This window comes from Zalophus californianus, chromosome 8 (assembly GCF_009762305.2).
Source record: "Zalophus californianus isolate mZalCal1 chromosome 8, mZalCal1.pri.v2, whole genome shotgun sequence".
Lineage (NCBI taxonomy): Eukaryota > Metazoa > Chordata > Mammalia > Carnivora > Otariidae > Zalophus > Zalophus californianus.
In genome coordinates this window covers 139,068,869-139,088,420 of record NC_045602.1, presented here as the reverse complement: position 1 = coordinate 139,088,420, position 19,552 = coordinate 139,068,869, and the positions used below count along the sequence as shown (strand labels likewise).

The 19,552-nt window shown below is 64.8% G+C and overlaps 1 protein-coding gene across 1 annotated transcript in view; it reads left to right on the top strand.

Moving 5' to 3' along the window:
- Positions 1–19,552, top strand: part of LAMA5 (laminin subunit alpha 5) — a 49,612-nt gene that overhangs the window by 20,811 nt on the left and 9,249 nt on the right. The window contains exons 12-51 of the mRNA XM_027623922.2: positions 4,041–4,181; positions 4,264–4,401; positions 4,500–4,634; positions 4,710–4,844; positions 4,920–5,057; positions 5,503–5,555; positions 5,788–5,893; positions 6,006–6,058; positions 6,159–6,264; positions 6,633–6,732; positions 6,834–6,990; positions 7,121–7,259; positions 7,452–7,594; positions 7,673–7,779; positions 7,880–8,033; positions 8,491–8,651; positions 8,762–8,870; positions 10,170–10,267; positions 10,347–10,548; positions 10,677–10,803; positions 11,366–11,505; positions 12,161–12,276; positions 12,483–12,694; positions 13,058–13,262; positions 13,478–13,622; positions 13,812–13,952; positions 14,068–14,229; positions 14,461–14,562; positions 14,666–14,749; positions 15,407–15,637; positions 16,160–16,273; positions 16,483–16,610; positions 16,790–16,870; positions 17,046–17,260; positions 17,424–17,524; positions 17,703–17,883; positions 17,968–18,117; positions 18,598–18,749; positions 18,824–18,934; positions 19,114–19,225. Of these exons, the coding sequence (XP_027479723.1) occupies positions 4,041–4,181; positions 4,264–4,401; positions 4,500–4,634; positions 4,710–4,844; positions 4,920–5,057; positions 5,503–5,555; positions 5,788–5,893; positions 6,006–6,058; positions 6,159–6,264; positions 6,633–6,732; positions 6,834–6,990; positions 7,121–7,259; positions 7,452–7,594; positions 7,673–7,779; positions 7,880–8,033; positions 8,491–8,651; positions 8,762–8,870; positions 10,170–10,267; positions 10,347–10,548; positions 10,677–10,803; positions 11,366–11,505; positions 12,161–12,276; positions 12,483–12,694; positions 13,058–13,262; positions 13,478–13,622; positions 13,812–13,952; positions 14,068–14,229; positions 14,461–14,562; positions 14,666–14,749; positions 15,407–15,637; positions 16,160–16,273; positions 16,483–16,610; positions 16,790–16,870; positions 17,046–17,260; positions 17,424–17,524; positions 17,703–17,883; positions 17,968–18,117; positions 18,598–18,749; positions 18,824–18,934; positions 19,114–19,225 (5,385 nt within the window). The remainder of the gene's footprint in view (positions 1–4,040; positions 4,182–4,263; positions 4,402–4,499; positions 4,635–4,709; positions 4,845–4,919; positions 5,058–5,502; positions 5,556–5,787; positions 5,894–6,005; positions 6,059–6,158; positions 6,265–6,632; positions 6,733–6,833; positions 6,991–7,120; positions 7,260–7,451; positions 7,595–7,672; positions 7,780–7,879; positions 8,034–8,490; positions 8,652–8,761; positions 8,871–10,169; positions 10,268–10,346; positions 10,549–10,676; positions 10,804–11,365; positions 11,506–12,160; positions 12,277–12,482; positions 12,695–13,057; positions 13,263–13,477; positions 13,623–13,811; positions 13,953–14,067; positions 14,230–14,460; positions 14,563–14,665; positions 14,750–15,406; positions 15,638–16,159; positions 16,274–16,482; positions 16,611–16,789; positions 16,871–17,045; positions 17,261–17,423; positions 17,525–17,702; positions 17,884–17,967; positions 18,118–18,597; positions 18,750–18,823; positions 18,935–19,113; positions 19,226–19,552) is intronic.

The window sequence follows — 19,552 nt, the reverse complement described above, 5'->3', positions numbered from 1 at the left end:
ACGACCCCTCTCCCCACAGCTGGGACCGTCCCGGGCGCTGCACACGGTGCTGGTGCGGCCTCAGATGCGTGCCGCGGGCGCTGCTCCGGGTTTCCTCCCCCCGCGGTCCTGTAAACGTGCCACCTCATGTTCTCTGTCATTGGACAGATGCAGTATTTCTTCAGTCAACCCCCAAATTGTTGGAAATTTAAGTTCTTTCCCATTAAAAAAAAATGCTACAGTAAACATCCTTGCAGCTAAAACTTTCTCTAAATGCTCAGTAATTTCTGTGGAACAATTTCCTAGAAGGTTCTGAGTTACGAGACATGCCTGTTCTGGGACCTATTTGGCTATAGGTTGCCAGATCGCTCTCTTGAAAGAAACCACGTTCAGCGTCATGACAGTGGCATCCGCGGGCGCGCATGGTCCTCGCTGGACGGCGGGCACTGCTTGTGACTGTCAGCTCGGCTGGCGGGACGCTCGCCTGGCAGAGACCGCCTGCCCCCGTGTGTTTCTGGAATCGGGTGCGCCTCAGGGGACGGTGTGTCAGTCTGACCGGCCGCTGGTTTTTCTTCCTAATGGCATCACGTGGCGAGCTCAGCCGCTGGCAGTGTCTCAGATCACATTTGACATTTGTCGTCTTCAGCGTGTCTTTGACCCGTCTGTGAGGTGACTTTGCACTTTTTCTCCCGGGGAGCGTGTCATCCGGGGTCTTTGCTCTCTGCACACCCCTCTCCCTGCAGGGCCCTCTGCCCCTGTGGGGCATTCTTTCCTGCGCTGGCGTGTTAACCCTTAGGTGGTTCTGTGGATGTGGTTCTTGCCTCTGACTCACCTCTGACTCAGTCGTTCGGAGGCGGCACGCCCTAAGCTCACTTACCCTCATGCCTGTTGGTCTTTGATGGTTTCTTCTTTACGTGTCGGTGTCAGGTTCTCATCGGTGCTGTAAGCGGGGGTCGGCAGACTTCTTCCAGGAAGGACCAGACAGTGCTTGCTTGCTCTCGACTGTGAGGGCCGGGTGTCCTGCTGTGCGTGGCTCTTGAGCTCCGCCGTTACGTGCTGTGGCCGGAACGTGGCATCGACCGTGTGGACGTGAATGGGCCTGGCCGTGCTCCGATAAAACTTTATTTGCAGCCCAGCCAGAGCAGCCCTGGGACTGTGGTTTGCTGGTGCCCAGGGGCAGTGCTGAGGAGCGCTCCTGTCCCCACGGCCCGGGGCGGGCGCTCCGGAACGACCCATCCAGCGGGGGTTCAGGGCAAGGCAGCTACTCGTACAGTGAATCCCATTCATGTCTTCCCTAACGTGCACCCGTGTGTCTGTATTCGTAAGGGACACTAGTTGAAAGCTTTCTTGGTCGTTGTTTTTGGGTGTGTGTGCCGTCTTGCTTTGGTTTTCTAATTCTCAAGGTGACCTTGAGAATACTTGGAAAACGACCCATGCTTGGTTATGCTCCACAGTAGGCTAAAAATCACAGGAATCATCCATCTCTTCAAAGTTTGATAGAACTTAAAGGATGCCTGGACCGGACACCTGTTCAGTGGAGATCTTACATTACGGTTCTCGTTTCTTCCGTGCTTCTTTTATCTGTTCGTTTCCCACCTCAGCGTAAGTCCATTTTAGTCATTTTTATTTCTTAGCAAATTGTGTCCTTTGGATTTTAAAATGTATTGGTATAAAAATCACGTGCAGCCTTCCATCATGATTTATACATTTCATTTCTCTTACTGTCTACTTTAATTTATTTCCTTCATTTATTAGACCTATCAGAAATTTGCTGAATTTATTGGTATTTTCAAAATACAGCTTAAGAGTCTACCTATAAGATCTGCTGGGGTTTTTCTCTTTTCGGTTTGGTGGAGAGATTTAACTTCCTTTTTTTTTTTAAGGTTTTATTTATTTATTTATTTATTTATTTATTTATTTGAGAGAGACAGCATGCGCGACAAGGGGGGAGAGCGGCAGGGAGAGAGGGAGAGGCGGACTCCCCACTGAGCAGGGAGCCTGACACAGGGCTCGATCCTCGGACCGTGAGACCATGACCCGAGCCGAAGGCAGACGCTTCACCGCCTGGGCCCCCCAGGCACCCCTGCAGTCCGCTATGATTACGCACAGTCGCCACACTGGCCCTCACGGCCCCACACCTTACTCGCTTTATGCCTGGAAGTCTGTGCCTTCCCCGTGTCTCCCACCCCCAGCCCGGCGGCCACCGTGTTTTCTGTTTCCATGAGCTCAGTGCTCCGTTTTTGTGCTAGATTCCACATAGAAGTGAGATCACTCGGTGTTTGTCTCTTTTCTTTGTTTTGTTTCATTACTGCTCTCCTGGCTTCTTGGATTTATTAGTTTCACCATCTTAATTATTGACAAACAGGCGTGGAGTGCTGGTTCTCATTCAGGGGTGATCCTGATCCATAGGAGAGCGTCTGGAGACAGTTGGGGTTATGACGACTGAGGGGTGCCACGGGCATGTCGTGGGCGGGCCAGGCGCGACCCAGCCCAGAGCACCAGCAGCGGTGCCCAGGCCGGGGAACCCAGGTTGTGGCTCAGCTGTGCTGTCCCCGAGGGTGAGGGCGGCCCTGGCCGGCGCCTCCCACGGGGTGGTTAGATGGCCTTTCTGTCCTTGTTTGATGGCTCAGCCCTAGTTTTATTGCACTGGGGACAGATAGGGTCTTTGGAATTTGAGATTTTCTTTGCTTCTCACCTCGTACGTGATGCCTTTTAGAATGTTCTGTGAAGGTGTGGCGGGCCCGCGTGTGCTGTGTGGGGTCAGGTCACCACGTGCACGCCCACAGAGCACACACGTTCATTATGCCGTCCCTGCTCCATCCTCATCAGGTTCTGAGGACAGTGTCTTCAATCTTTCTATGCAGGATGATGGTTTTGCCAGATCCTTCCAGCTCAGGAGTTTCGGCCTTTAGCACCTCTCGACCCCGTGGTCCAGCTCTTAGAGCAAGGGGCTTCCTGCAGACCCGGGGGGCGAGCCCCGCTTCCACGCAGCAGCTCCCCGTCGTCCTGCTGATGCTTGTGGCCTTGGGTTCTCTGGAACCTTCTAGGGTCTCCATGCTCACCTTCTCTGCACCCTGCTGTCCCTTCATGAAGCTCTCCGTGGCCCGTCTGGGTCCTTGGTTCAAAGTGCATCTTTTCAAGAGAACATGACTTGATTTTCCTTCAAGAGCCAAACTGAGGCCTCTGGTTCTTGTTGTGAGAGGAGCCGTGGCCTGGGTAGGGCCGTGGCCATCAGGCGGGGCTCGCTCCACTCCAGCTCTTTCTGTCTCATTTCTCCTTCTCCTTAGGTGTTTCCCGCCTGCGTCTTGCTGGGTTGGACAACAGACTGTGTTTTGGTTTTGGATGATTTGTGTTTCCTTCTCAGAGGGTTGGCAAGCTCTGTTTCTCTCTTCTGCTCCGGCCCCAGGTCACCCTCTGTCTTTGACAAATATCAAATCATAATTTTCTGGGGCACCTGGGTGGCTCAGTCAGTTAAACGTCTGCCTTCGGCTCAGGTCATGATCCCAGGGTCCTGGGATCGAGTCCTGCATCGGGTTCCCTACTCGGCAGGGAGTCTGCTTCTCCCTCTCCCTCTGCCCCTCCTCACGGGGCTTGTGCTTGCGTGCGCGTGCTCTCTCTTTCTCTCTCAAATAAATAAAATTTTAAAAAAAAGTACTTTTCTGTAAGTAACAAACAGTATTCATGGCCTCTTTTCATGCATAAGTTAAGACATTTAGCATGCTTTCGCTCCTGTTTTCCAAGCTGCAGAATTATTTATAAAGATTACGAGTCTCTTTTTGCTTTGTTATGATTTTGTTTTTACATTTTCTCTGGTTGTACCGACACCTGCAGTTGACTTAGTGGCCACATCATAAACAGCTGGTTACTCGTAGTTTTAGGCGCCCCAATTTCATTGCACACACTTTTCCAGAGATGTCAGCTCTGCCTTCTGGGGGTTTTTGTCTTGTAGCTCTGTATGAGCGTAGCATAGAAGTGTAAGGAAGTGAGTCTGTGGTGGGCAGGGTTTCTGGCGGGGAGGGCTGGGGTCTGCAGGCGTCTGAGACCCCTTCCCTCCCCCCCAGACTGTGACTGCAGCGCGGCCGGGACCCAGGGCAACGCCTGCCGCAAGGACCCGCGGCTGGGACGCTGCGTGTGCAAACCCGGCTTCCAGGGTGCCCACTGTGAGCTCTGTGCCCCAGGCTTCTCCGGCCCCGGCTGCCAGCGTGAGTGCAGCCCCGACCCCGTCCTCGCGCCGACCCCGGGCGCCCGTGTCCTCTGTGACTGAGCACGCATCTCCTCCCGCAGCGTGCGAGTGCTCCAGCCCTGGAGTGGTGGACGGGGACTGTGACCGAGACTCCGGCCGGTGCACCTGCCGGGAGGGCTTCGAGGGGCCCGCGTGTGACCGCTGTGCCCCGGGTTACTACCACTTCCCTCTCTGCCAGTGTGAGCGAGCCCTCCCCGCAGGCGTGGGTGGGTGGGTGTGGGGCCCGGGGCGCGGCCCGCCTGGCTCAGGGGGCCCTGTGTGCTGTCTCGCTCCCTAGTGTGCGGCTGCAGCCCTGCGGGGACCCTGCCCGAGGGCTGTGACGAAGCTGGTCACTGCCCGTGCCGGCCCGAGTTTGACGGCCCTCACTGTGACCGCTGCCGCCCGGGCCACCATGGCTACCCCGACTGCCGCGGTAAGCAGAGGGCCAGGGCGGGGAGCAGAAGGGCCCGTCCCAAATGCCCAGGGCCTGACCCCGTGTCACCCGCAGCCTGCACCTGCGACCCCCGCGGTGCCCTGGACCAGCTCTGCGGGGCGGGCGGGATGTGCCACTGCCGCCCTGGCTACACGGGCGCCGCCTGCCAGGAGTGCAGCCCCGGCTTCCACGGCTTCCCCGACTGCGCCCGTGAGTGCCCGTGCAGGGGGCGGGGCGGGGGGCCGTGTCCCCACCCCAGGCCCACACCCTGCCTTCCTTGCCCAGCCTGCCTCTGCTCCGCCGAGGGCTCCCTGCACGCGTCCTGCGACCCCCGCAGCGGACAGTGCAGCTGCCGGCCCCGCGTGACGGGGCTGCGATGTGACGCGTGTGCTCCCGGCGCCTACAACTTCCCCTCCTGTGAAGGTGAGCCTCGCGCGGTGTGCGTGGCGCGGGCCGCGTGTGCCCTCCGTGTGCGGTCCCCATGACCGTGCGCATGTTCCTGCGGTCGTCCGTGTGAGCCCGTGTGCGCGTTTTCGTGGGGTTGTCCAACATGTGCGGGTCCGTCGACCTGTGTTGACGTACTTCGGGCAGGCGTGTGTTCCCAGAGCTGTTTGTGCCCGGTCCGTGTTCACACACACGTCTGCAGGCCACATGTGCTTGTCGCGTGTTCGTGACTATTCCCTGCAGTGGGGGAGGGCGCGCGGGGACCAGAGAGAGCAGGCACAGCCCAGGGTTTCGTGCCCGCCCACGTGTGTGGGAGGCACACCGGCCGGCTCCCACGCAGCCAGGGGGCCGGCTGGGCCCGCGGAGGCCCTTGGCCATCGGAGTCAGTGACCGAGAAATGACCTCAGGCCGCGTCTCTCCACAGCTGGCTCCTGCCATCCTGCCGGCCTGGCCCCAGCCGGTCACAGCCTTCCTGAGGTAAGCCCTGGTCAGCCCTCAGTGGAGGTCAGCCCATCACTTCCAGGAGACGGTCACTTCCCCGGCTGCTCTGTCTCCTTGGCAACCTCTGGGCCTGTTTGGTCCCCTGGCTGGTCCTCTGTCCCCATTCCGGGGACATGCCAGAGATGGGGACGGATCAGGGCTCCAGGGCTGAGGGTTTCCGGTAGAAGGGCAGGGACCCATCCTGACCCTCAGTCTCACCTTCTCCCAGGCACAGGCCCCCTGTACGTGCCGGGCCCATGTGGAGGGGCCCAGCTGTGATCGCTGTAAACCCGGGTTCTGGGGGCTGAGTCCCAGGAACCCTGAGGGCTGTACCCGTGAGTCTCTGGGGTGGGGGGGGGTAGTACGTGGGCGTGCTGGGGGAGGGGAGTGGCGCCGGGAGGTGAGGGCCGGCCCCACAGCGCCCAGGCCCACTCTGCTCTCCGCCAGGCTGCAGCTGCGATCCCCGGGGCACGCTGGGTGGACTTACTGAGTGCCAGCCGGTGAGTCTGAGGGCCGAGCTGCCCAGGGGCTGTGGGGCAGGCATGGCCAGACCCCGCTGCCCCCGCCCCGGCTCAGTTTCCCCTTTCCCCTCGGCCTCAGGGCGACGGCCAGTGCTCCTGTAAGCCTCACGTGTGTGGCCAGACCTGCGCGGCGTGCCGGGATGGCTTCTTCGGGCTGGACCGGGCCGACTACTTCGGCTGCCGCAGTAAGTGCCCGGCGGCCCTCAGCCCGCATCCTGGGGGCGCCTGACGCAAGGGAGGGACGAGTGAGGCAGGCGCCTGGGTCTGGGAAGGCCTGTGCTGGGCACGGGAGGGGGGGGCTGCTCTTGTCTCCCCTCCTTCCTGCGCCCCTGGCAGACACCTCTGATCAGTCCCGGCCTCGGGTTATTGTCCAAGGCCCCGGGCAGCCCCTGGTGGTCAGTAGGAGTTGGCTTCTCAGCCCCTGCTGCTCTCCACAGATCATGGAGAGAGCCCCGGGGGCCTGGGTGGCCGCTGCACGATCCAGAGCCTGGTGTGGGCAGAGCGGTGAGGCTGGGTGGGGGCCTGCCCTTGACCTTGCTCCCTCCCACCACAGGCTGCCGGTGTGACGTCGGTGGTGCGCTAGGACAGGGCTGTGACCCGCGGACGGGGGCCTGCCGGTGCCGCCCCAACACACAAGGCCTCACCTGCAGCGAGTGGGTGCCCCCACCCCCGGGGCCAGGGGGCAGGGGGCTGGCGAGGCAGCTGACCCGCTGGAGACCCTGCGGGCCGCCCCTGACCACCCTGCCCTGGCCAGGCCGGCGCGAGACCACTACCTCCCTGACCTGCACGACCTGCGGCTGGAGCTGGAGGAGGCGGCCACGCCCGACGGCCACACCGTGCGCTTTGGCTTCAACCCCCTTGAGTTCGAGAGCTTCAGCTGGAGGGGCTACGCGCAGATGACACCCATCCAGGTGGGGAGGGGCTGCCCCTCCCCAATGTCGGCTTCACGCTCCGCCCCCCGCCCCCGTGGCTGGTAGAGGGGGGCAGGCTGGGAATGGCCAGGGAGGGACCACCCTGATGCTCCATGCCCCCCCCCCCCAGCCCAGGATCGTGGCAAAGCTGAACGTGACCTCCCCCGACCTATTCCGGCTTGTCTTCCGCTACGTCAACCGTGGGCCCACCAGTGTGAGCGGGCGAGTCTCTGTGCAGGAGGAGGGCAAGTTTGCCACCTGCAGCAACTGTGAGGGCCTGGGGGCCGCCCCGCTCCCCCACTGTCCATCCTGACCCGCCCCTGCCCCCCTCCCCTCGCCCCAGCCCTACCTTGGGCCCCTGAGTGGGTGGGGGGCCAGCCTGCACCCTGGCCATGGGGCAGCTGCCGCCCAGGGTGGCCCGTGGGCGGGGAGTCTAGGAGTCTCCCGTTCTGTGTCCCCAGGCACAGAGCAGAGCCAGCCCGTCACCTTCCCGCCCAGTACGGAGCCTGCCTTTGTCACTGTGCCCCAGAGGGGCCTCGGGGGGCCCTTTGTGCTGAACCCTGGCACCTGGGCCCTGCTCGTGGAGGCCGAAGGGGTGCTCCTGGTGAGGTGGGGGCTGAGTGGGCTGGCAGCGGGCCCGGGGAGAGGGCCAGCGTACCGACCTCTCCCCCCTGCCCGCCAGGACTACGTGGTTCTGCTACCCAGCACCTACTACGAGGCCGCACTCCTGCAACTGCGGGTGACGGAGGCCTGCACGTTCCGGCCTGCCGCCCAGCGCTCCGGGGAGACGTGAGGGCCAGCCCGGCAGGGTGGGGGGCCTGACCCTCCCTGGGCCACGAGCCGCTCGCCCCTGCTGACCAGAGTCGTGTCGCCCCCTCCTGCACCCCAGCTGCCTCCTCTACACCCACCTGCCCTTGGATGGCTTCCCCTCAGCTGTTGGACCCGAGGCCCTGTGTCGCCATGACAACAGCCTGCCCCGGCCTTGCCCCACGGAGCAGCTCAGCCCCTCACACCCGCCCCTGGCCGCCTGCCTGGGCAGTGACGTGCGTGTCCCTGGGACCTCGTGGAGGGGCAAGGAGGGCCAGGACCTGGGGAAGGCGTGCCCTTGGCCTGGAGGACAGGGAGGGGGTAGGGTCCACGCTGCCAGGACAGGACACAGGTGCAGGCCGGGCCACAGGTTTGACTTGGGGCCTCATTCGTAGGTGGGGTGTCGGTGACCCCTGCCTTCCGGTTCACTCCGAGGACCCAAGCTGGGCCTCTGGGCAGCAGGCCTTGGGGAGGTGGGGGAGGCTCGGAGTGAGCAGAGGTTGGAAGGCCAGGGGACCGTGGGGGTGCCCTGGAGGGGTGCCCCAGGCAGCAAGGACAATGGGGGCACAGACTCTGGGACCGGCGGGCAGGCTGTGGGAGCAGAGGGTGGTAAGGGCCGTGTCCAGCAGTGTCCGGGGAGGACATGGGGGCCTGGGGTGGGGCCTCTGATCACATTGCTCCCCCCCCGCCCAGGTGGACGTTCAGCTTCAGGTGGTAGTGCCGCGGCCGGGCCGCTACGCACTGGTGGTGGAGTATGCCAGTGAGGACGCCCGCCAGGAGGTGGGCGTGGCTGTGCACACCCCCCAGCGGGCCCCGCAGCAGGGGGCACTCACTCTCCACCCCTGCCCTTACAGGTGTGCAGGGAGAGGCGAGGATTCAAGGCCGGGGGAGCTGTGTGGGAGGGTGCGGGCCCCAGGGCTGCCCCTACGCCTTCCCCACTGACTGCCCCTGCCCCATCCCGCAGCACCCTGTGCCGGGGCGCTGCCCTGGACACCCAGCACCACCTGGCTGCCTTCCACCTGGACACGGAGGCCAGCGTCCGGCTCACGGCCGAGCAGGCGCACTTCTTCCTGGTAAGGCCCTGAGCCCTCTGCTGCGCGGGCCCCCGGGACTCCCCTGTGGCGTCAGGCCCTTCAGACAATCCTAAACAGCATCGGTGGAAGCGTGGTGAGCCCAGGGGGCCGTCAGCAGCAGTACCGTTACTGTGCGCCCGCCCACGTTTCTTCCAGCATCTTCCTCACCTGCAGGGTGGGGGTATTTTTTCCTGGGGGTACAAAATATGGACTTATTTAGAGAGCATTCTGCTCTCCACACGGGGAGGGGGGGTGTGTGATGGATCGGAGCTGGAGGAGAAGGAAACCATGTTCACGAGAGGCCACTTTGTGATGTAATTTCTGAGAACACCCCGGTGTGAGGAAGGGGTTGTTCGGCGCTCTGAGGGCTGCGTCACGGTGAGGTGGGCCCCTGCAGACCTGCCTGACGCCCAGAACCCACAGGAGGTGTCCACTCGCTACAGGACCGAGTGGGTGATGTCTGCCTCCCTCGAGCCTTTAACAGATGCATCACCGATGCACCTATTTTTGTAAACACGTCAGTGTTGACGAGAGACTTGCAGATGGAAGGAGAACCCCGCGGCCGCCCACTGCTCAGGCTCGCGGGACTCGTGCGTTCCACCCGCGGTGCTAGGGCGCAGACCCCGTCGCTTCCGCCCGACTTACTGGCATCGGGCGCGTGCGGCCTGTCCTCCCCCTCAGCCCTGTGGCGGGGAACTGGGTTGTTGTAAAGTGTGCACAGAACCACGTCACGGGCATGCCCGGCGTGCCCTGCCCCCCAGCACCCGGGCCAGGAAGCCACGCGCCCTGCCCCCAGACACCCCGCGGTCCCCGGTGGCCGCCTCCCGGCTCTGACAACCGCTTCATAAGCCTGTCCCACAGGCCAGGCTTCCGTGCTGCGTCTCGTGCTGACGCCGGGTCGGCCACGCGGCGTTCTGGGTCTTCCCCGTGGGGTGTTACCAGACAGCTCTGATGTCTTGGGTTTTGCTGTATCTGCCACGCACGCACCTGCATCGTGCTGGACAGCACGGGGCAGAGAGCCCGCTCATGAGCCCGTGCTCGCCCAGTGCCTGTCCATGCCGGCTCCCCGGAGCTGAAGGGGAGGCTGGTGGCCGACGTGTAGAGTTGGAGCGACAGGGTGGGTGGCGGTGAGGAGAGCTGAGACGTGCTCCTGGCCCGGAAACTGCACCTGAGGGCTGGGGTTCAAGCAGCCCGAGGAGGCAGAGACTTGGTGCAAAGCGGGGGACGCAGGTCGGATGTAGGGGTGTGGGAGGGGCCCTGCCTGCGTTTCCACGTCCACGCCTGGTCGTCTGTCCACAGCACAGCGTCACCCTGGTGCCCGTGGAGACATTCAGCCTGGAGTTCGTGGAGCCCCGGGTCCGCTGTGTCAGCAGCCATGGTGCCTTCAGCCCCAGCAGGTGCGGGTGGGAGGGGCCCGGGCAGCCAGAGGGGCTCGCCGGCCAGGTTGCAGGGACTCACCTCCACCCTTGTCCCCAGTGCCACCTGCCTGCTCTCTCGCTTCCCGAAGCCGCCCCAGCCCATCATCCTCAGGGACTGCCAGGTGCTGCCACTGCCCTCTGGCCTCCCGCTCGCACACTCGCAGGACCTCACACCCGGTGCACCCCCGTCGGGGCCCCAGCCTCGGCCCCCCACTGCCGTGGACCCCGATGTGGAGCCCACGCTGCTGCGCCACCCCCAGGTGAGGGCCCGGGCCAGGAGGGACAGGGGTGTGGACAGGGACGTGGGCAGGGGCAGGACTCCAGGCCCTCCACCCTTGCCCGGGTCCACACCCCTGTGCCTGCTCACAGAGCCCCTCCCTCCCTGCAGGGCACTGTGGTCTTCACCACCCAGGTGCCCGCCCTGGGCCGCTACGCCTTCCTGCTGCACGGCTACCAGCCCGACCACCCCACCTTCCCCGTGGAGGTCCTCATCAGTGGGGGCCGAGTCTGGCAGGGTGAGTGGCCGTGGTGGGCCGTGGGGGCAGACCCCCAGACGAGGAGCCCGTCAGGGGACTCCTCACACAGCCGCACTGTGTGGTGGTCGTCACAATATGTGGACAGATCCGTCCTACCGTCAGTTCTCGAACGGGGTGCCCAGGGCCCAGTGCAGACGGCAGCCCCAGCCTCCCGGCCCCCCTTCCCAGATTCTGCTCCCGACTCCATTTTATGAGTCAAGGTTCACCCTGTCACATACGCGGGTAACTGAGGGTTCGCCGTGGGACACACGGTGATGGTACTTGTGTTCCTACGTGTGTGTGTGTTCTGTTTCCGCGGGGCCAAGCTCAGGGATCTGCACCCAGTGGGCCTTTGTGCGTGGCCACCCCTGACCCGTGTCACGTGAGTGGGCCCTGTCAGGCGGGTCACAGGTCCGTGTTGGGAGTAACAGATGCACGCCCCTGGGCGGGTGGGGCACTGTCCCGTGGTATAGCTCTTCCTCCCTGCTGACTCCAGGAGTGGCCCTGGGCTGGCCCGTGGGGTGTGGGGGGGACACACTGACCCGCCTTTCCTTCCTCCCAGGCCATGCCAATGCCAGCTTCTGCCCGCATGCCTATGGCTGCCGCACCCTGATTGTGTGTGAGGGCCAGGCCGTCCTGGACGTGACCGACAGTGAGCTCACCGTGACCACGCGGGTGCCTGAGGGCCGGTGGCTCTGGTTGGTGAGTCCAAGGCTGCCATGTCTGCATGTGGAACTCTCGGGGCCTGATGTGGGTCTAGCCTCTCTGTGTGTGGACTTCCTGACCCTGTTCAGGGACCAGCCATCCTCCCCCCTGTCACACCATTGGCCGCTCAGCCCAGGTGCGGCCCCCATCTGGCTTGGCCCAGCCCCATGCCAGGTGCCAGGGAGCAGCCTTCAGGGGCCTCCAGGCCAAGCTGTGAGGCTATGGTGTGGGGTGAACACCTAAGAGCCGAGATGTGGTCCACCAGTCCCCTGGGGCCCTGCTGGTCAGGGTGGCCTTCCTGGAGGAGGAGGCCTGGACAGATGGAGAGGGAGGGCAGAGGTATGTCTGGCAGGCAAGGATGGGAGGGGGCACCGGGAGGCCGGGCACTCCTCACAGCCCCCAAGCTTCCATTAGGCCATAGAAGCCGACCTCCTTCTGAGCAGCCCAGTGGTGGTCCAGCACCTGCCAGCCTTGCTGGGGCCCAGTGGGGTGTGATGTGGCCACTACTGTCTTGGCTGTCCGGCTGGACCCTGGCCAGTCACAGAGACCTCCCCCCCGGGCGATGTGCTTCTGCTGGCAGGCTCTGGTATCCTTCCGCAGCCTGGGTCCTCTCCGGGGTCCACGGGAAGGTCACCAGGCCCTGATCCCCTAGGAGTATGTGTTGGTGGTCCCTGAGGGGGTCTACAGCTCCAGCTATCTCCGAGAGGAGCCCCTGGACAAATCCTATGACTTCATCAGCCAATGTGCCAGCCGTGGGTACCACATCAGGTGGGCCGGGGGGAGGGGGAGGGAGGAGGGGCAGGCCGAGGGGGGGGGTCCCAGGGGTGGGGGGGCGCTCCGCGCAAGGGCGGGGTCCCCAGGGTTGGGGGGAGACTCCGGGCAAGGGCAGGGTCCCGGGGTGGGGGGGGTCTGGGGCAGGGCCGGGGGGTGGGCTCAGGACCAGGAGTTGGCCTCACCCCTGCTTCTCACCACAGTCCCACCAGCTCGCCCCCGTTCTGTCGTGGTGCTGCCTCTTCTCTCTCTCTCTTCTATAACAACGGGGCTCGGCCTTGCGGCTGCCATGAAATGGGTGCCACAGGCCCCACGTGTGAACCCTTCGGGGGCCAGTGTCCCTGCCGGGCCCACGTCATCGGCCGTGAGTGCTCCCGCTGTGCCACTGGCTACTGGGGCTTCCCCAGCTGCAGGCGTGAGTACTTGAGCCCATGGGGGTGCCAGCCAGGGGGTGGTACCTGATCCCCAGGGGGCTTCGGCAGGAAGCGTGGCTACCGCGGCCAGGAGGAAGTTCCAGGGCTTGGCGGACCCACCCTGCTGGCCCCTGTCTGCAGGCCCTTGGGCAGCCGGTGGGCCGGGCTTTGCAGGGCGTCACACGCCAGGGACCGGACGGCATTTCTGGGCACCTGACCCCACATCAGAGATGCTGCCTGAGGCTTGGGGCCTGGAGCCGGGTGAAACCACGCCAGGGTGGGGGTGGGGGTGCGTCCCCTGGGCTGCAGCCAGGGCCTCCGATGGGGCACAGGGCTTCATCCCCCTCCGTGCACGCTCCCCACAGCCTGCGAGTGCCGAGGCCGTCTGTGTGACGAGCTCACGGGCCGATGTGTCTGCCCGCCACGCACCATCCCGCCCGACTGCGTGGTCTGCCAGCCCCAGAGCTTTGGCTGCCACCCCCTGGTGGGCTGTGAGGAGTGTAACTGCTCGGGGCCCGGTGTCCAGGAGCTCACCGACCCCACCTGTGACGCGGACAGTGGCCAGTGCAAGTGAGCTGGGCAGCGGGGCTGTCCCCGTGGCCCTGGGCTGGCTGGGTCAGGGGCGGCATGGCCACCAAGAGCACTCTGTCCAGTTCGGGGGGTGGGGGCTGGGTGAGGGGTATGCCTTGGGGGTCCACCGCCTCAGGGGGGCCCTGCAGTCTCAGTTCAAATTGAGGGGCCGGGGTGGAGGGGAGGCCTGGCAGCCGCTGACCTCCCACCGGCAGGTGCAGAGCCAATGTGACCGGGCGCCGCTGTGACGCCTGCGCCCCGGGCTTCCATGGCTACCCCAGCTGCCGCCCCTGCGACTGCCATGAGGCGGGCTCCATGCCCAGCATATGTGACCCCCTCACAGGCCAGTGCCACTGCAAGGTGAGAGGTCAGCGGGCCCCCCACCTCCACGCCGCCTCAGCCGCCGGAAGCCTCTGGGGACCCCTGGGGCCTCCTGGACGCTTTGGGGAGAGTCAGCCCATGGGGAGGGGGTGACAGCGGGCCAGGGTGGGTCGGGCTCTGCAGCGCACGGCCAAGTGAACTGTCCTACCCTCCCGCCCCCACACACAGGAGAATGTGCAGGGCCCTCGGTGTGACCAGTGCCGCCTTGGGACCTTCTCCCTTGAAGCCGCCAACCCAAAGGGCTGCACCCGCTGCTTCTGCTTTGGGGCCACCGAGCGCTGCAGGGGCTCGGCCCACGCCCGCCGTGAGGTGTGCGGGCAGTGGGACCCAGACCGAGGGTGGCGCCCCCTCAGGGAGGGGGCACGTTACCCCCAGTCAGCGTGCCCTGGGCGTTCAGGTCGGTGCCCCTCCCGTGTGCCTGCAGCACGTGGACATGGAGGGCTGGACGCTGCTGAGCAGTGACCGGCAGGTGGTTCCTCACGAGCTGCGAGCAGAGGCAGAACTGCTCTACGCGGACCTGCGGCGCGGCTTCGAGGCCTTCCCTGAGCTATACTGGCAGGCCCCACCCTCCTACCTGGGGGACAGGGTGAGCCGGCCAGGCGGGCCCTGTGGTGGCCCCTGTGAAGGTGTCCAGGGCCCCCTGGAGGTGGAGGGAAGGCAGCAGTGAGGCTGCCCATGTCCAGGGAGGGATGGGGACTCTGTGAGGGTGCCCAGGCCTAGCCCGGCCCTCAGCCCAGGGATGCCCAAGACCATTGCTGTCGACTCTGGGCCCATGGTCAGGGCCTGGCCGGGTCACGACCTTCTGCCCTGCCGCCAGGTGTCATCCTATGGTGGGACCCTCCGCTACGAACTTCACTCGGAGGCCCAGCGTGGAGACGTGTTCATCCCCACAGAAAGCAGGCCGGACGTGGTGCTGCAGGTGGCCAACGATGTGGATGTGGTTGGGTGGGCAGGTGGGCGTAGCCAGGTAGGACGGCGGGCAGCCCGGCTGCCAGCCCTCATCTGCCCACGCACCTCCCCAGGGCAACCAGATGAGCATCACGTTCCTGGAGCCAATGTACCCGGCGCCCGGCCACGTTCACCATGGACGACTGCAGCTGGTGGAGGTGAGCGGAGCTGGCCTGGGCACCCGGGTCCCTCTGGGAGCCTGGCACAGCCCAGGGAGGCCAAAGGGGCCGAAGGCTGCCGTGCCTGCCCTCTAGGACGGAAAACGGGGCCTAGGAGCGCTCCTGGCCGCGTGCTGGCCCGCGGAGCCCTGACCCCGGACGCGTGAGCAGCTGCGTGGGTGCTCACGGCCCTGCAGTTCCCTCCAGGAGCTGTGTTTTGCCTGTTGTGCTTTCCGCTCGCTTGTGGCCTTTCCTTACCTTTTTAGAGAAGTTGTGTGTAGTTCCTGCCGCCTCCCCGTGTCCGCCTTGGGAGCTGCGGTTCTTCTCCCAGCTCATAGTCTCGGTCTTTCCCTAAGGTGTCTTTTGATGACCAGAAATTCAGATGTTTACTCAAATTTATCAATTTTTCACGTGCAGTTAGTGTTTTTGTTTTATTGAAGGAAGTCTTTGTCTCTCCGAGATTAGAAAGTACGCACCTGTGCTTTGTTCCAAAAGCTTAAAGCATCTTCTTTGTGTGTTTGGATTCCTAATGCGTCTGGAGTTGGTTTTGTGCCGGGTGTGAGGGAGGGGCCCAGGCGCGGGACTCCCCGTGGGTGGTGGGCTGTTCTAGCCCCCGAGGCCCCCCGCTGCCCCCCTGAACACCGCCGCGGCCCGCAGGGGACCTTCCGGCACACGGAGACACACAACGCCGTGTCCCGCGAGGAGCTCATGATGGTGCTGGCGAGTCTGGAGCGGCTGCACATCCGCGCCCTGTTCTCCCAGACCTCCTCGGCCGTCTCCCTGCGCAGCGTGGTGCTGGAGGTGGCCGGCGAGGTGGGCGGGGGGCCTCCGGCCAGCAACGTGGAGCTGTGTATGTGCCCGGCCAACTACCGTGGAGATTCGTGCCAGGTGAGGTGGTGGGGGCAGGCACCCCCCGCTCTGTCTCCCCAGTTCCTCCCTCACCTGCTGGGTACTGTCCTCCCCGCAGCCCTGCCTTCTCGCCACGGGCCGGGCCAGCCCACTGGCTTATCTCTCTGCCCCTGCACTGTCACCTGTGTCCCTGCCTGGCCCCCCGTGCACCCAGCTGCTCTGTGTTCCTTCACTGCCCGGTCCAGCCAGGCATCAGCCACGTGCCCACACCCTGCCTTCCCTCTGGGTCTCACACTTGTGCACTTGCTTGTTCATCTGAGGGGTTTTGTGATTGAACGCCCACCCACTCAGAAGAGGTGTCTGGGGGACAAAGAGGCGACCCTGGCCCACATGTGTGGGGGGCTGTCACCTGAGCCAGGGCATCTGCATGGCTTTGGGGGCTCTGACTTCATGTGTCTAGCCGATCAGGGCCAGCACCTCTGAGGGTCTGAGAGCATGGTCCTTCACCGGCCCCTCGGGCTGGCCCTGCTTCCTTCCTGACGACGGGTGCCTCTGCCCCAGGAATGTGCCCCTGGCTACTACCGGGACATCAAAGGTCTCTTCTTGGGTCGCTGTGTCCCCTGTCAGTGCCATGGCCACTCAGACCGCTGCCTCCCTGGCTCGGGCATCTGCATGGTGAGCAGGGCAGACACCCCAGACAGACTAGGGAAGACCAGGGGCCTTTGGGTCAGTAGTACGGATACGCGGGGGTCCGGGGGGGAAGGTTGGTGTCCTGGGCGGGGCACTGGCTGGCCTTGGGCATCGAGTCCCTGGCACAGTTGGGGTGAGAGCTAGTGGGAAACGGAGCCTCCACCATCAGTGCTGATGTGTCCCTTCTGCCCCAGGGTTGCCAGCACAGCACTGAAGGTGACCACTGTGAGCACTGCCGGGCTGGCTTCGTGCGCAGTGGGTCTGAGGACCCGACGGCCCCCTGTGTCAGCTGCCCCTGCCCCCTCGCAGTGCCTTCTAACAAGTAAGCTGGGCCAGCCCCCTCAAGGTCAGATGCCCTTACAGCCCCGGGAGGGAAGGTCATCATCCCCTACCCGGTTGGGCCAGCACTGCCCTCTGGAGGCCAGAGCAGCTGGGGTGGGCTGGCCAGGTGGGGACCCCTGGTGGCGTGCAGCTGTCGGAGAAGCCCCTCTGTGTCTGCAGCTTTGCGGTGGGCTGCGTCCTGCGAGGAGCGCGCACACAGTGTCTCTGCAAACCCGGCTACGCGGGCGCCTCCTGCGAGCGGTGAGCGCGGGGGGCAGGAGGCCCGGCAGGCAGGGGGGTTGCAGGGCGGCTGGGCAGGAGGGCAGGCGTGCTGATAGGTGGGCGGGTGGGCGAGCTTGCAGGTGGACATGCGGGAAGGTGGGCGCGCGGGCCCAAGGACCCAGGCCACTGACCCCGCCCTCGCGCCCCGCCCCAGGTGCGCGCCCGGCTTCTTCGGGAACCCGCTGGTGCTGGGCAGCTCCTGCCAGCCGTGCGACTGCAGCGGCAACGGCGACCCCAACCTGCTCTTCAGCGACTGTGACCCCCTGACAGGCGCCTGCCGCAGCTGCCTGCGCAACACCGCCGGGCCCCGCTGCGAGAGCTGCGCCCCCGGCTTCTACGGCAACGCCCTGGTGCCCGGCAACTGCACCCGTAGGCGGGGAGCGGCGGGAGGGAGCTCGTGCGGAGGGGCGGGCGGGCGGGCGGCCGATCCACCCGGGAGAGTGAAGGACGCAGGGCGGAGGAGGTCCGTGTTGGGCGGGAGCTCAGGAAGGGGAGGGGCGTCAGGGCCACTGTCACAGCACCCCTTCTGCAGGGTGTGACTGCTCCGCATGCGGGACAGAGACCTGCGACCCCCACAGTGGGCACTGCTTGTGCAAGGCAGGAGTGACCGGGCCACGCTGTGACCGCTGTCAGGTAGGGCTTCCCGGTAGGGCAGGGCCTGCAGGCAGGGGGTGGGGCCTCTGGGACAGGAGGCGGGGCTTGCGGGCCAGGCGGGGCCTGCTGGCGGGAGGGGCCGTCCCGGGCGGGACCCGGCGGGTAGCGGGTGGGGCCTCCGGGCAGGGGCGGGGCCTGACAGCAGTCTGTGTCGCAGGAAGGATACTTCGGCTTCCAGGACTGTGGGGGCTGCCGCCCATGCGCCTGTGGACCAGCCGCGGAGGGCTCCGAGTGCCACCCCCAGAGTGGGCAGTGCCACTGCCGGCCAGGGGCCGCAGGGCCCCAGTGCCGCGAGTGTGCCCCTGGCCACTGGGGGCTGCCTGAGCAGGGCTGCAGGCGTGAGTACGGATGGTGGGGTGCTGTGGGGTGGCCGGCACCCTGGGACCCTCTGCCAGCCACTCACCCCGCTCCTCCCCACCTAGGCTGCCAGTGCCAGGGGGGCCACTGCGACGTGCACACGGGCCACTGCACCTGCCCCCCTGGGCTCAGTGGGGAGCGCTGTGACACCTGCAGCCAACAGCACCAGGTGCTGGTGCCGGGAGGGCCTGGGGACCATGGCATCCACTGTGAAGGTGCGTCGCTCTGCGCTGGCCCTGCTCCTTCTAGGTCCACTTAGGGGCATGTGAGTCCCAGCCCCTCATGACCTGGTGACCCCTCTGTTAATCTCCACTTCCAGAGACACCCTGTGACCTCAGCTCCCTCTCATTTTCCCCAGGGACCCCTGGGCTCCATGCTGACCTCACTCCCGCCTTCTACTCCCCAAGTCCAGAACTCCCCAACTGACCCCTACAGCCCCCGGACCCACCCCGAGCTTAAATACTGACTTCCTGGCACCTGCCCCATTCCCTGCTGACTTCTTGATCTCCACGCCGTCTTTTCAATCGATCCTGCAAACGCCATGCTCACCTGAGTCTCACTAACCTTGTCACCTTCGGCCTGGCTCGATATTCCTGTGCCAACTCCATGACCCTTGGCTGACCCATCCCCACAGTGCTGACCCCGTGAGTCCTTCCCCGGCCCCACACTGACCGCCCCCCCCGTGCTGCCCGCAGTGTGTGACCACTGTGTGGTCCTGCTCCTGGACGACCTGGAGCGGGCGGGCGCCCTCCTCCCCGCCATCCGGGAGCAGGTGCGCAGCATCAACGCCAGCTCCATGGCCTGGGCCCGGCTGCACAGGCTGAACGCCTCCATCGCCGACCTGCAGGTACCTCTCAGCCCAGCCCCCCCCCCCCACACTGCCCTCTCAGGTTGCGGGCTCTCACCTTCTTTCCTCCCCAGAGGCAGCTCCAGAGCCCTGTGGGCCTCCGCCACGAGACGGTGCAGGAGCTGGAGACCCTGGAACAGCGGAGCTCAAGCCTCAGACAGGACGCACAGAGGCTGGACGGCCAGGCAGGACCCTGGGGATGCCTGCCTGGGATGCTCCTCCCCTCAAAAGCCCCTTCCCCTGGGACCCTTCCCCTTCAGTAGACTGCATCCCCCAGAGACCCCTCTCCCAGGGCCCCAGACTGTCCAGTGTCGCCCCTGATCCTTGGCTCAGGCTGTGGCCTGACAAGATGCTGTGTCCACAGGCCACAAGAGCCCTCGCCGAGGCCGGCCGGCTGCTGGACAGCACTGAGGCCTCACTGGGCCAGGCGCAGACGCTGCTGGTGGCCATCAGGGCTGTGGACCGCATCCTGAGTGGTAGGGGCTAGCCCAGCTGGGCAGAGGATGGTGGGGAAGCAGAATGGTACTGAGGGTCAGGGCAGGGTTTGAAGAACCGGCAGGGTTTTGGGTGTGTAGACATGACTGAGTGAACAGCAGCAATGTGGGAGGCAGGAGAGGATGCGGTGTGGCCAGACGGGGCAGGTGGGCACCGAGGGGCATGCTGGTGCCCTCTTTGGGGATACCATGCCCCCCCTTGGAGGTGCCCTGCTCCATGGGAAAACTTGCTGGTGGATACCTGAATTACAAACAGACCCGTTGCCAGAAGAAGAGACTGGGGGGACATGGCCCAGCCCAGGGGTCGGG